This window comes from Ischnura elegans, chromosome 10 (assembly GCF_921293095.1).
Source record: "Ischnura elegans chromosome 10, ioIscEleg1.1, whole genome shotgun sequence".
Lineage (NCBI taxonomy): Eukaryota > Metazoa > Arthropoda > Insecta > Odonata > Coenagrionidae > Ischnura > Ischnura elegans.
Window position 1 is genome coordinate 94,417,832 of NC_060255.1, and position 13,361 is coordinate 94,431,192.

A 13,361-nucleotide genomic window follows, 5' to 3' on the forward strand; every position below is an offset into this window, starting at 1 on the left:
GTATAGAATCTAAATCCCCGTGCCGTCACGTGGAGTTGCATCACATGGGCGCCAATCTGGCCTTTTTCAAATGAGGTTAAAATTGACCCTTGCCATTCGTCTAAACCGGTATTTTTAAAACCAAATAATTTGTATATTATGAATACACTAATGGTGGGTAACGAACCACAATCAATGCCTTTCGTTTTCTTTGATGAAGGAAACTACCTTATTGTGTTGATAACCGCTCCCATGTACCCAAATTTATTTAGGTGCACTTTTGGGATGTATTGGAAACCTTTAGGGAGCAATACTCTGGCAGTCATGGAGAAAACTGTGGGGTAAAATATGGAAGTGCTTCTGTAAAAAGTAGTGGACTTTCTGTAGTTGTTATCGATATTTTACAGGGTTCCCACTCAACCGTGAAAACCTTAAAACCGTGAATTTCGTCTACCATGAAAAAACCTGGAAATAGCCGTGAATTTCATCATAAAACCTTAAAAATCTCTCAAACTTATAGAAAAAGAACTACAATTGACAGATCAAAAGAAAAAAAAAGATATATCATTCATGTTTCAAGGCCGAGCCACATAGAGACACATTTATCTCCGCATGTATATTTGAAGTGAAATTATTGGTGCCTTACGCTATGACGACACATTGATCTTGAGCATTTGATTGGAAGAAGGCAAACAAAGTGTTCATTAACCCTGGCAAAAAATCAGACACTTCTTTACTTGCCTACCTCAGTGCTCCCTCCATTTTGCTACTCACAACCTTAAGCTTCGCCTAAATTTTGATATCGATGGGTGATGTCATGAGAAATAGCACTTTCATTGCTACGTTTGAATTTACGGCACCTGTCGCACTTGATAAATTTTTAGTTTATCGTGCGGGTGGTGATTGTTACATCATCAATATTTCTGCCTAAAATGGCTTATCAACAGACCGTAAATTTGACGCAATTTAGACCATGAAAACCTGGAAAAAAACCATGAATTTTATAATTAAGTTAGTGTGGGAACCCTGTTTAAGGTTTTATTAAAAGTTGGTTTTGTTGGAGGTACCATGATAAGCTTTATTTACTAAACACAGGGTTTTATCCATGTCAGGCTCCGTAGTGTTTTATGTATTCACATGCAGTGAGATTTTATGGATTTGTGTAATCTGAAGTATCCAGTTTTAGTATTGCTAATTTATCATAAATAATTTTATTTTTTTCAGGTTCTCAATGAAACATTTCCTGACCATACATTCCTGATGAATGGACTAATCATGGGCATCAAAGTAAGTGATGCGTTTTTTGTTTTAATATGAAAGAGGTGATGTTATGTATAGATATTTTTGGAAAATATATCCTGAATTATTTTCATGCATATATAGGTATCTCATGTTGCTGGTTACTGTTCCTAAGTTCAGATAGATTCAACAGCTTAGATTTTACTCATAGTCAGATTTTGAATGTCCATAAAAAAATGAAAAATACTCTGTGCAAATTGCCACTCATTCACCGTTTCCAGCCAGTAGCAGTGGGTGTTTGCACACATTGGATACCATGGAAGTAAACAAGATTGAACTTGCTTTCAGTCAATAGATGTAACCAATCATTCAGATATGAACTTTTCACTGTTATGAATGCTAAGTAGAATGAAACTTCATTTTTTCCCGTTGAAGGTATGCAATCTTGTGTAAAACACTCGAAAACATGCGTAACTTTGACATACCTTAAAACAAAAAGTATAAAAATACTACCTTTTTTATTTTTTTAATTGAAAGCAGAACATTTAAACTACCCACTGAGAAATTTTAAAGAAAATAAAAGGTGGCCTATTTTAGTAATAAATTGTTAAATAATGACTAATTTTTATTGTTTAAACAAGTCCTATTTGTTTATTATTTCTTCAAATGACTTGCAAGTTATGCCAGAATGTGCATAAATGAATTTTCTTCAAAATGAAACAATAACCACTGCTTTACAAGCCATGGTTCTTTAGTAATCAGCATTTATGTGATTTTTCATTTTTTACTCTTGACTCTGCAATGTTCAAAGGATGGTAACTTTATAACGGTTCAGTTCTGAGCGGAGATAAAGTCATCATTATTCATCATAAGGATACTGCTTTCACATGTATAAATTTCAAAGAAATCGGTGACGGTCACCTGACATGATTTTGCACTATGTGCCTATTTGAGATGAAATGGCCTTGGAGAGTTTTTATGAGAACTGCATTGGAATCCACCTTCATATCTCCAAATTATCATTACAAACAATAGCATTACCTCTGGGGAAGGAAGGGAACATTTTTCACAGTTTTTCTAATTTTTATGGATATGATATATGTACTTTGTTTTCATGAGAAGATAGTCTGTTTAATATGAGGCCAATGATGTACGAATGCTAGATAGTGTCTTTGAAAATGGGTTGAGTTGGTTTGGTTCTTTGCTGCTCAGTTTCAATGGTCCTTAAGCTTATATTTTAAATTAGAGTCCAAATCAACAAGACCAAGCAATGTAAAATAGTGGTTTGCTCATGACCTGGGAAAGAGAAGTGCCTGCTGGGAGTTGCTAATGTGACCCACAAGATGCAAATTAGTGCAAAAAATATGTTTTAGAATCTAAGAAATAATTATCAGGTAATAGTCAGTCATGGAAAAATTAAGGTAGCACTAAGGTAAGGTAAGGTAAGGAACTAGCACTTTCGTGTTCCAAATATTTCTGAAAAATTCATTATTTCTTCCGACCAAAAAATTACATGAAAACACATGTAATAATTTGTATGTGCTCTGAATCAGTTTTTTTACTCATTATTGTATTATGCAAAAATATGTCTAATTCACAAGTTTTATGATTAATAATGGCAATGGAAGATGTATACCTTGGGCAAGGGAGGGTAACACTTACTGTAATATTTAAGTTAGAGGGTTGGGATTTTAGGGTGTTGGCTCACAGAATGTGCAAATTGTTTTAATTTTCTTACTGGCTACTTACTAATGTCGTATCCTGCTCGTCTTCGAACGAGATAATAGCGACAGTACGAGTGCGGCGGTCTTGCATTGCACGGCACAATAGTAGTGTTCCGTCTCACAACGGCGCATGGTGCGCCCTCTGCGGCCATTCAAGGAACTCCCCGGAAAAAACACCGGTGAACGGATACGAGCATGTTCCCAGGGAGTTGCTCGTGAAGGAGTTGTGTAACCAGTCTGGCCCAGTCATTGACACCGCCTGTTACGCCCGTCAGTGCTACATCTGAGCGCTTGTTTCTTTGTACAGTCTATACCGAGCAAATAAATTATACTAAGTCGTATCTGCGTGCATTCGATCACCTCCGCGCGTGTACGAAAGTACTTATTCTACACGAGTCTCTTGAATGGAAGGATCTGGTGCTGGGAATAAAAGGAGTCACTCGGAATAAAAAAAGCAGTGACTTTATTCCCTTTAAGAATGAACAAATATGCCCCCAGCCTCTTGGCTGTGTGACCAGCCCAGTGAGTCGCCACGCCACAACTCAGCCCCGAGCCAAGCTAGGCATACCTTTTTAATCTTCCCAAGAGAAGGCCCAAAAGACCTTCTTATCTACCCCTGGATCGACATCCGCCGATCACGTGCGGGTCATCTCGTAGACTTGCACTTTGGACTAGTATGCCTACGTGCAGGCTCACGAGCAGCAATGGCTGCTGGATGCTACACTAACATTGCATTGGTTTTCCTCTAACTTTTTAGTGGTAGTAGTTAATTGATGTGCAAATTAATTTTGTTTGAACGAGAGTGAATTGTGTGTAAATATCCTGTTATTATGTTTTGCAGCCCAAACCTTTACTCAATTTCCTCTTTCTGTTAGGGTTTCCTATCGTTCCTGAGTGCACCGTTGATAGGTGCACTTTCAGATGTTTGGGGCCGCAAGTTCTTTCTTCTCATCACAGTCTTCTTCACCTGTGCTCCGATTCCATTAATGACGATCAACACATGGTAATGGTTTAGCTTCCAATTTCTACATTTTTATTTGATTAATTTTTCTTGGATTTGAATTTAAGTTTTAAAATAGTGAATGTTGTAGATATTTATGATGGATGGATCATAATGGCGGTTTTCTCTTCCAGGTGGTTCTTTGCTATGATATCTCTATCTGGTGTGTTTGCGGTAACTTTCTCTGTTGTGTTTGCCTATGTGGCAGATGTAACTGAGGAGCACGAGAGGAGCCTTGCGTATGGACTGGTAAGTTAAAATCAAGTTTTAAATATCTAGTAGTTAACTGTTACATTATACAGTAGACTCTTGATAATCCCGGCTAATGATAAGGAGAGATGTAAGCACGGATTATCCTAAATTTCACTTTTATTTTGTATAATTTTTATAACTTACGCGAATCAAACAATATATTATTATTTATGCACATTGTTTGATATTTTAAATTACTTTTTTATTAATTGTTTGAGGCGTAACTTGGTGAAAGCGATTCATAATTAAATTAAGAAAGAAGAACTTTGTACTTTCACATTAATATTTATTCACGACCATGGTTTCAACGTTAGACGTCATCATCAGGTGATGATGACGTCTAGCGTTGAAACCATGGTCGTGAATAAATATTAATGTGAAAGTACAAAGTTCTTCTTTCTTAATTTAATTACTTTTTTATGCAAAACGAGATGAAATTTTAATAAAACACATCTATCTTCTAAGGCCCATGTCCACAATATTACAGTCGGGTCTTGGCAGAGGATGCAGTATGCTTTGTCTATGTGCATCTTTAATTGTTTAGTTGAGATCTATATTTTACAGAACTTTTTTACAAGCCTATCTTAATTTTTTATAAAACTCAATGATTGGAACATATTTTAACCCTTTCAAGACTGTGGAGTTTTCGTATTGGCATGACTGCTGTACTGAGCCGCAAGAGACTCATCTTTCCCCTGGTATGGAGCATCTTTGCGAGGCATTCGTTAAGAAGGGTCTTGAGGATAATCACAAGCACTCGGCTTCAACCTTTTTCGACCCCCCCCCCAGCGGGGACTCCGCATTATCTCCTGCTCCGAGAGTAGTTGTGCTCCCTCCTTTCCGGGTTTATGACCCTACCTGCGGCATTGGTTCGCGGTCAACATATGGATTGCTTATATTTGGCACTTGGATAATTGTTGCTTGCACGTAAATTGCAGACTTTGAATTGAATTCCTCATTTTTTTATGAGCATTGTCAAATTTTAAACGAAGTTCGAAGGTCAATATTAACGCATTTAATGCAGCAACAATTTCCATGTTGATGTTTATACAGAGCTCGAGACATAAGTTAATATTTATCGTAGAATTTCATTTAAAATTGTAAACGCTGCTTAAAAGACAAAAAATTCAATTCTTAGTTTATATTTAATGAGAAAAGAAGATATATTTATTTAGAATCCTGACTCGATAAACAATTGTATACGGTCCCTTACTGCTAAGATCAGTAATATAAGACGAGGAGTCTGGGTACCTGCTCCCGGATTGCGAGGGTAAAGCCTAAACCCTGCAGTGTTGGGTCCCGAAACAAAGACTTCTTACTCCGCCGACCGTTATGAAAGGGGAAGAGCCATGAAAGGTATATATTCGGCATGCGTTCATTTGAGTAAGAAAAAATTCAACGAAAATATGCTGCTTTCATCTCTTGGGTCAAGAAGCGTCCACATGTGTATTTTCGTCTTTAGTTAAAGGGAAAAGGTTTAAAAGTCATGTGTTACTCATGTCAGTCTTACTTCTGTTTTGGACTGCCTGGGTAGGTCGTGTCAGCATCCCATTGTTAGTGCATACAGCATTTTTTACTTGGCAACAAAGTATTATAAGAATGACTGTGTCTCCTACTGTTGGCATATAAAATGGGGAGATTTTTATTAAGTGTGGGGAACAGTTTCAGAAGGTAAAGACGAATACCATTATCGGCAAAAGTTATGTTTCTCGCAAAGCACATCTTGGAAATATTGGATTAGGGAATTCTGGATTTTGGGTGCTCAGTTATGTATGTAAACTGCTTGGAAAACTTATCTTGTATTGACTATCTATTTGTTTTGTTTTACTGGTTTTACTTTCCCCCTCTGTCAGTAAATATTACTAGTGCTCTACTAAAGTAGTTCAGCTCGTCCTTTTTAATGTAGTTGACCCTCACTTTACAATGTTAATCCGATCTTGAGGAGGAATCTGCTTTAAGAGCATCAGCACATGTAAATTTTGCTATTTAAAAAAAATGTGTCAATATTCATCTATTAAGGTGTATAGTTACGTAATTGATGACATTTTTGAGTGGAAACTATATTGGCAGAATTTAAAAATTTTAAAAAGCAACCGAAAGATCAGGTCAGATTGGTTTGGTATGTCTGTGGTTTGGTATGTCTGTGGTTTGGTATGTCTGTGGTTTGGTGGAGAAAGGGTTGTTTTGTAATTTGAGACTTAATATTTTTTTTCAGGTTTCGGCCACCTTTGCAGCTAGTTTAGTAATATCCCCAGCTCTGGGGGCATATATGCTAGACACCTACTCTGAATCTCTAGTCGTGGCCCTGGCCACCGCAATAGCTCTCCTGGATGTGTTCTTTATTCTGGTTGCAGTCCCCGAATCTCTGCCTGAGAAAGTACGTCCTTCGTCCTGGGGTGCCCCTATATCCTGGGAGCAAGCAGACCCATTTGCGGTAAGTGTCTATCAGAGACATGCTAGAGTCTATTCACTTTATGTCTGCGGGTGAGCTTTCGTGAGAGCCCGGACACACTCGGATGGCTTCGCTGATAGATAGGGGAGGGGTAGTACCGAGAGAAAGAGGAGGAGCGAACATAATCTTGCCAAATGTACATAGCCACCCTACTTCGTCACTGAAAACGTGAGAGTCATGGGTGGCCACAGGTATTTTGGCCCCGGCTCCGAGACAATATAACTACTCATTTGGAAGGCATTGGGGTTTACCCTTTCACAGGAGCCCATGACATTGTCAGCTACCGTGACAATGAGGCACGTGAGGTTTGGCAACTGCTCCACGAGCAGATTCACGATGCTCACTCGGCGGAGGTCTGAGAGCAAATGACTGAGGCCACGCTTACTGTTTGCTGATTGGCCAAGGGAAAGTCACATGCTGAGATACTTACCCTCCCCTCATCTCCACTTGCTTTGGCCACACCAGTTCACCCACGGAGATAAAATGAACCGAGTATAAAAGGTTGTGAAAATAAACTTCTTTGGATGCCTCAGTAAGAGTGTACAAGAGATGGGGATGAAATATGTCCCGAATATTCCCTACTTTAATTTTTTCATAACATCTCGGATTTCCTCAGAAACGAAATTCTAGCAAATTGAGATGGCCGGCTGTATGGCTTCCAAGACAGGCCATGGGCAAAATAGCATTTGCTCTATGGTAAACCTCTTCGTAGGCCCTTACACCTGCTGTCAGCCAATGTTTTTTTTTTAAATGTTATGGTTGGCCAAATGGCCATGGTCGGCCACCTCCTTAATCCAGTTGGCTTCGAACACGAAATCAGAGCCTTGGGTGTTTGGGTTTTTTTATTTGCTTGCTAGCCTCGAGTGTTTTCTTTGACAGCTGTGGATAGGGTGTTCATAGGGGCTATTGAATTCGTGGAAATCTGGGAATAGGGTCTTTTAGACCTGAAATTGCAGTTCATAAAAAGAAATTCAATGGTTGGAAGGGAAAGAATTTTACAACAAAAAAATCTTCCCCATTTGGCCATTCTCTCTTATGACAGTGTGTCCAATATCAGTGTCTCGGAATTTAACTGAACTTCGTAGTCTTTTAGTGCATTGGATGCTGTCTACGAATCACTCTCTCCATGTGGTGTCACATAACTAATTGATTAAACAAAAAAAAACATTTATAAATCATCAGTTCTAATGAAATCTCTTCTCAGGGTTGGTACATGTCTTAAAAACCTGGAAATGTCAGTAATTTTAGAGGTCCTTAAAAAGTAAAAAAGGTGGAAGAAAAGGAAAAGATGGAAACGTCAGTAAAGAAATGGAAAAGTCAGTCAAAAATTGATTATTGATTGCATCTCGTAGTATTTAAGATAGTGCAATAAAACTTATAAAATGGCATCAACCACTCTGGCTTCCAGGTTAATAAATTGATTTTGGCTGTATCATGGTGATGCTTAGAGTTTATTTTTTCCACAGATATTGATTGAGAGCTTGAATTGATTTTCTCCACTATACTGCCAAAGAGTGAAAAAAAATCACGAATAAATAGTTGCATTGCCGGAAAGTATAAGTAATTTGACAGGATAATTGCTGCATTTTATTTTGAAATTCATTTTAAAAATTGAGGGTTTATTTATGAACAGCATGAAGCATGGTCTCAGCATCAAATCTCATAAAGTCACTTGGTTAATGTAAAATTTAGAAATATTAAATTTTTGGCAAAATATCAGTCGTGGAGGTTTGCCTGACTCAAAAATTCAGTTGAACTATCAATCATTATTCTAAATTTTCTCAATGCTGATATTACCAATTTCGTACACCATAAATTTCCCAAACTTGGGTACATTGTTATTATTATTGCTATAGTTTTCTCGTGATAAGGATAGATTTTAAAATTGTGATATTTTGTTCTTGTTCATTCCATGGCACTAATAGGAATGTTTAATTTTTCTTAGGCCTTACGGAAAGTTGGGAAAGATCACACCATCCTGATGTTGTGCATGACAGTATTTCTGTCGTACTTACCTGAAGCTGGTCAATATTCATGCATCTTTGTGTATTTGAAGCTGGTAAGTACATACATATATATTTTTTTACTTCGATTTCTTTCAGTGAGAGAAACCGGATTTGTTGTTGGTTTTGTTTCTGCTTTTAGAGTGACGTTAGTTAAGTGAAAACATGGGTAAATAAAGGATGTGTGGTAATATTTGAGTTTATGAAAAATATGGTTATTGTACTAATGCTAGACATGAAATTAAATACTCGGTATTTAATTTCATGTCTAAATCCTACAGTCCAGCACCACAATTTGAGAAATGATTCCATGGGGTCACTGTTATCTTTTACAGTCAAACTTCTTTAGATTAAACTTCTGAGGTGTAGGAAAAATTCAGTTCTATGAAAGTTGAGGAGTTCTAATGCATGGAAAATCCATTATTGGATGAATAGTTAATATTTTGAAGCTACGCGGCAGTTTATATTGCTCAAATTAAGGAGATGCATCTTGCTCTCTGGGGGAAAATGATAAATTATAAATTGACATTAGTGCTGCCATGGCACTCATTGTTGCTTTGACTCAAGATCATATGTCCAAGTGTTGTTGGTGGAGCAATACGCAATGTGACATCACAAAAACCACAACAGATGGAAGACATTTTTGTAAAATTTCCTTGCAATTAATTGTCTAAATTCAAGCGAGTTATCTTGGGTAGATGCATTTTAAGGGTCTTTAAAGTGTTGGGAAACCCAAAAATGTTACAAATACCTAATGTAGCATCTCGTTTTATGATAGAAATGTATTCTGGAGGTCTGTTTGTAAAGCATATCCATGGCATGATGAATGGGCATATTTTGTGTTTGAAGAATTTATGTAGATACCATCCTGTGCGCTACTTCAACAGGCGTTAGGTGGGGGTTGCTAGGACATCAGCCATGAACAAATAAAAAGGAAATTCCTCAACAAAATTCAGCCTAGCATTTATGTACCGTATATCTCCGAATATAGTCCCCCCTTTTTTTCCAAAAATGGCCGCGGAAAAGTAAGGGGGGGGGACTATAATCGAGTGTAATCCAATTTAGCATACTAAAGGTGACCATAAAGTAATAAATAACGGCATAATGGCTAATGTTCTCGTAGTCTTTCTATTTGAGTATATTTATGAGGATTATAATCGGAGATATTAGTAAATACTGCCACGTTTTACCGGAAATTAAGACAATTTTTACCACAAATGTTGTACAGATACGATTATTCCGATTCAAATAGCATATCGAATATGCGTTTTCACGGAATCCATCGGGTAGCCGCTAATTTTTCTTGGAAAAGTATTGTTAGAATAATTCAATCCACACTGATCACTTAATGACGCAAAACAGTAAATAATTAAAATGAAAACTAAACACACACTATCATTACATTAATCGAACACTAGAATTGAATCAATAGTATATGTACCCGTCGCTCATTTAATAACTACACGATTTAAATAATTGCGAAAAATAAACAGATAAAGTGAACCTTTCGTGACGATTTAGCATTTCATTGCGTCCGTAGCTACTATACGTCCGTGCGGTTCGTGTTTACAACCACTGCCTTTACCGCCTTCACAGAACAAGAATGCGCAATAGGTGATGCATTTGTTTCTGAAAAGGCGCAATAATCGACGACTTTAAACCAGAAGCGCCGGCATTACTGCATTTGATCGAAATACAGCGACTCAGCATCGAAAGTGTAATCAATTTATTGAGGAATATCTTCAATTCGTCAGGGTAAATAGGATCGATAAATTACGTCGCATAACGTTTCGCAATTATTTCCGCGATATTTTCTTTATTAAAAATAATTTTACGTTCAACAGTGAGGTGATGGATCAAGTAGAAAGATGAGGATCAATCCTGCCGCAGATTAGAGGCCTTCAAAGACGGAGTTTCGATGCCAATTTAAAAATAGCCGTTGCAGAATACGCCGTAAATCATAGTATTTACAGCGCTAATACATCGCGGAAGTCATTTCGGGGGTCTCGATGCGGCAGATTCAAAGAATTAGAGGAAAATATCGTCGAATTTGTGCGCAAATGCAGAGCAGAAGCTCTTTGTGTAACTTATGCAATGATTCGCGACGAGGCATTGAAAATTGATATAATTTTTTTTCAGTTTTAATGTTTGTTGGAAAAAGTTTATTTCTTAATTTTATTACTTTGATATTTGTAAGTCCTGTAGTTTAATTGTTTTGCTTAGCAGGCATTTGATAGCAATATTTTTATAATATTTATAATTTATTTAACACAATTTTTAGATTTCCTAAATTCTTCAGGTCACTTGGATTTGTGATGACTTGATGGGTGTGTTACACTGGATCTAAGGAAGTTTCAGGGCCAAATGCAATACTGTTTATGGGCTTTAAGTTAAAGCTTATATATTGACATTGTCTGTAGTCATTTGGAAATCAAAAATATTAATAATTTGTGAAGGTTTAAAAAATACAATAGCCTTGGATACTTAAAAAAATTTCTCATTTCTTCATTACATCTGGTTAAGGAACTATAAATTACTGATACATGCAATGGATCACAACATGTTTTAGGTGTAGTTATTTTGTTGTGATGGAAAATATGTGAACAGATTTGTTCTTAATCTTCACAGAAAATAATAGTTTTTATCGAATCTAGAATCTTAACTTGCTAACCACAGAAAAATTGCCTTCCTTTACATTTTAAAAATTTTCCCAAAACTGAGGTCTCAAAATTGGGGGGGGGGGACTATATTCGGAGATATACGGTAAGTCCTTAATTGTTTGGGGAAAAAATCAAAATCCCGTAGCTAATCATTCGGTAAAATATCTCTCTCAATTTATCGGTTCTGTTGGACTTGGAAATTTAGTGAACTCTACACCAGATTGTTGGCTTCATTTCCACCAATGTTTTGGAAAATGTCTTGCTTCAAAATTTGAAATTGACCTGGTTTTCATTTTAGCATGAAAATTCCCATTTCAAAACTGGGAAGCAAGTCTTCCTAAACATCAGCGGAAATGAAACCAATGGCCTGGTGTGGGGCCTCAGAAGAATCCTTTATTATTGTTCTCCAGGAAAAACTTGACTCTTAATTGCAGAAATTGTCAGTCATGTTAAGGTACGGGTGTAAACGTCTTGATCACCTGACCCATAGTTTAATATTACCTATATTAGAGGCAATGTTTATCGACCCTTGTTCTTCTTATGTTTTGCATCATTTAAATGATGATAAGTATTTGTCAGGCTATCATTTAACCTCATATTTCTTGGAGTTACGATTAATTCCTAAAATAGTCAGGAATTTTTTTGATGGTTTTGTTTGACTGTATGGTAAGAGATGAAGCTACATTAACATTTTTGCATGAAATAAGTAATTTCATGCAAAATCTGGTGATTGGTTACAAACACTAATCGTGTGCATACAGAATGGATCTTAATTGGATGAAATTGTATGTATGTATATGTACCAAATTGTAAGTATATATTTAAGTATGACCTAACTAATGGCTTAGGATTATTTTTTCTTTGGAGGTTATGGTTTTCATTTAAATGTTAGATAGTGGTATCCTGGTTCTTGGCTATCATAAGTTATGATGAAGGCTATCATAAGGTATGATACTTTATCAGAATATTAACTGGATATATTTCCCTTTGTCATCGTACTGGGTGAGTTGTTCTATTGCCGGCAGTGTTTGGAATTCGGGATCGTTTTGGATTTTTAGGGTGAGTATATTTTAGCCCTGAAGATTTGGAACAATCCATACCTTGAAATGTCGACATACACTATAACTCACGTGGTCGAAAGTCCAAGAGAAAGAAATTAAGTTGATATATTCTTGAACTGCAGAAGGTTTTTGTGTAATTGTAAAGAGCAAATATTTGCTGGGATATTCTATTTCATTGATGTGTCTGTCTTAATTTATCAGAATTGAATTTCATATTGGTCTAGGGAAGGGAAAAGGGTGGTGGCTGGAGTACTTGCTTCCCACCCTGTTTGACCAGGTTCAAATCCAGGTGATGGCAGAGGTATTTCAGAGACTGCCCAATCCCTACTGGGATATTTTCTGGGGCCCACTCAGAGTACAGCTCTTTGTCTGTTGGCTGGGACTTTTAGCCGTGGACCCCTCGGCTCCTTTCCTTTAGAGCAGGCTCCACCCTTTTTCCGAACTGACAGCGGGCGGACGTTAGAGAGCTGTTAGCCAATCAGAAGCCCTTCCACCTCACCGTCCCCCTCCCTTTTCCCCTCCATCCGGCCAACCAGCATTGCCAGCCCTTGGAAATAACTCTACTTTCGGGGGCAGTGGAACGAACGTTGTGCGATCTCCACAGATTCAGTTTGGCAACGCTGTGAACTGGAGAGCGATCTGCACTACATGGAAGTCAGAGAGTGACCGCGGCCTCGTACACACTTTCTCCTGTCACTCTTTTCTGATTGGCTAGAAGAGTGGGTGGGTTTCGATCAAGCTCAAGGTCACCCGCCCTCAGTTCGGAAAAAGGGTATAACACCGACACCTAATTTCTCTCCACTCTTGTTTCCCCACCCTTCCCTATTAGTACAAAAGACCCCAGCTGTTGGTCGCCTCCTCCAAATACCATATTGTATTGGTCCTTGATGTTGACCTCTAGTTTTCTGATGGTGTACCTTCATTGGTTAATAAACTGTGTGTATAGGTGTGTATATGGTGCCGAATTTGACTTAGATGATGCTGGTGATGT

General features: G+C 37.5%; 1 protein-coding gene across 3 annotated transcripts in view; it reads left to right on the forward strand.

Moving 5' to 3' along the window:
- LOC124167340 (hippocampus abundant transcript 1 protein) overlaps positions 1–13,361 on the forward strand; it is a 37,260-nt gene that overhangs the window by 10,393 nt on the left and 13,506 nt on the right. For all 3 annotated transcript variants that reach the window (XM_046545335.1, XM_046545337.1, XM_046545336.1), the window contains exons 3-7: positions 1,204–1,266; positions 3,818–3,945; positions 4,077–4,191; positions 6,410–6,628; positions 8,592–8,705. In XM_046545335.1, the coding sequence (XP_046401291.1) occupies positions 1,204–1,266; positions 3,818–3,945; positions 4,077–4,191; positions 6,410–6,628; positions 8,592–8,705 (639 nt within the window). The remainder of the gene's footprint in view (positions 1–1,203; positions 1,267–3,817; positions 3,946–4,076; positions 4,192–6,409; positions 6,629–8,591; positions 8,706–13,361) is intronic.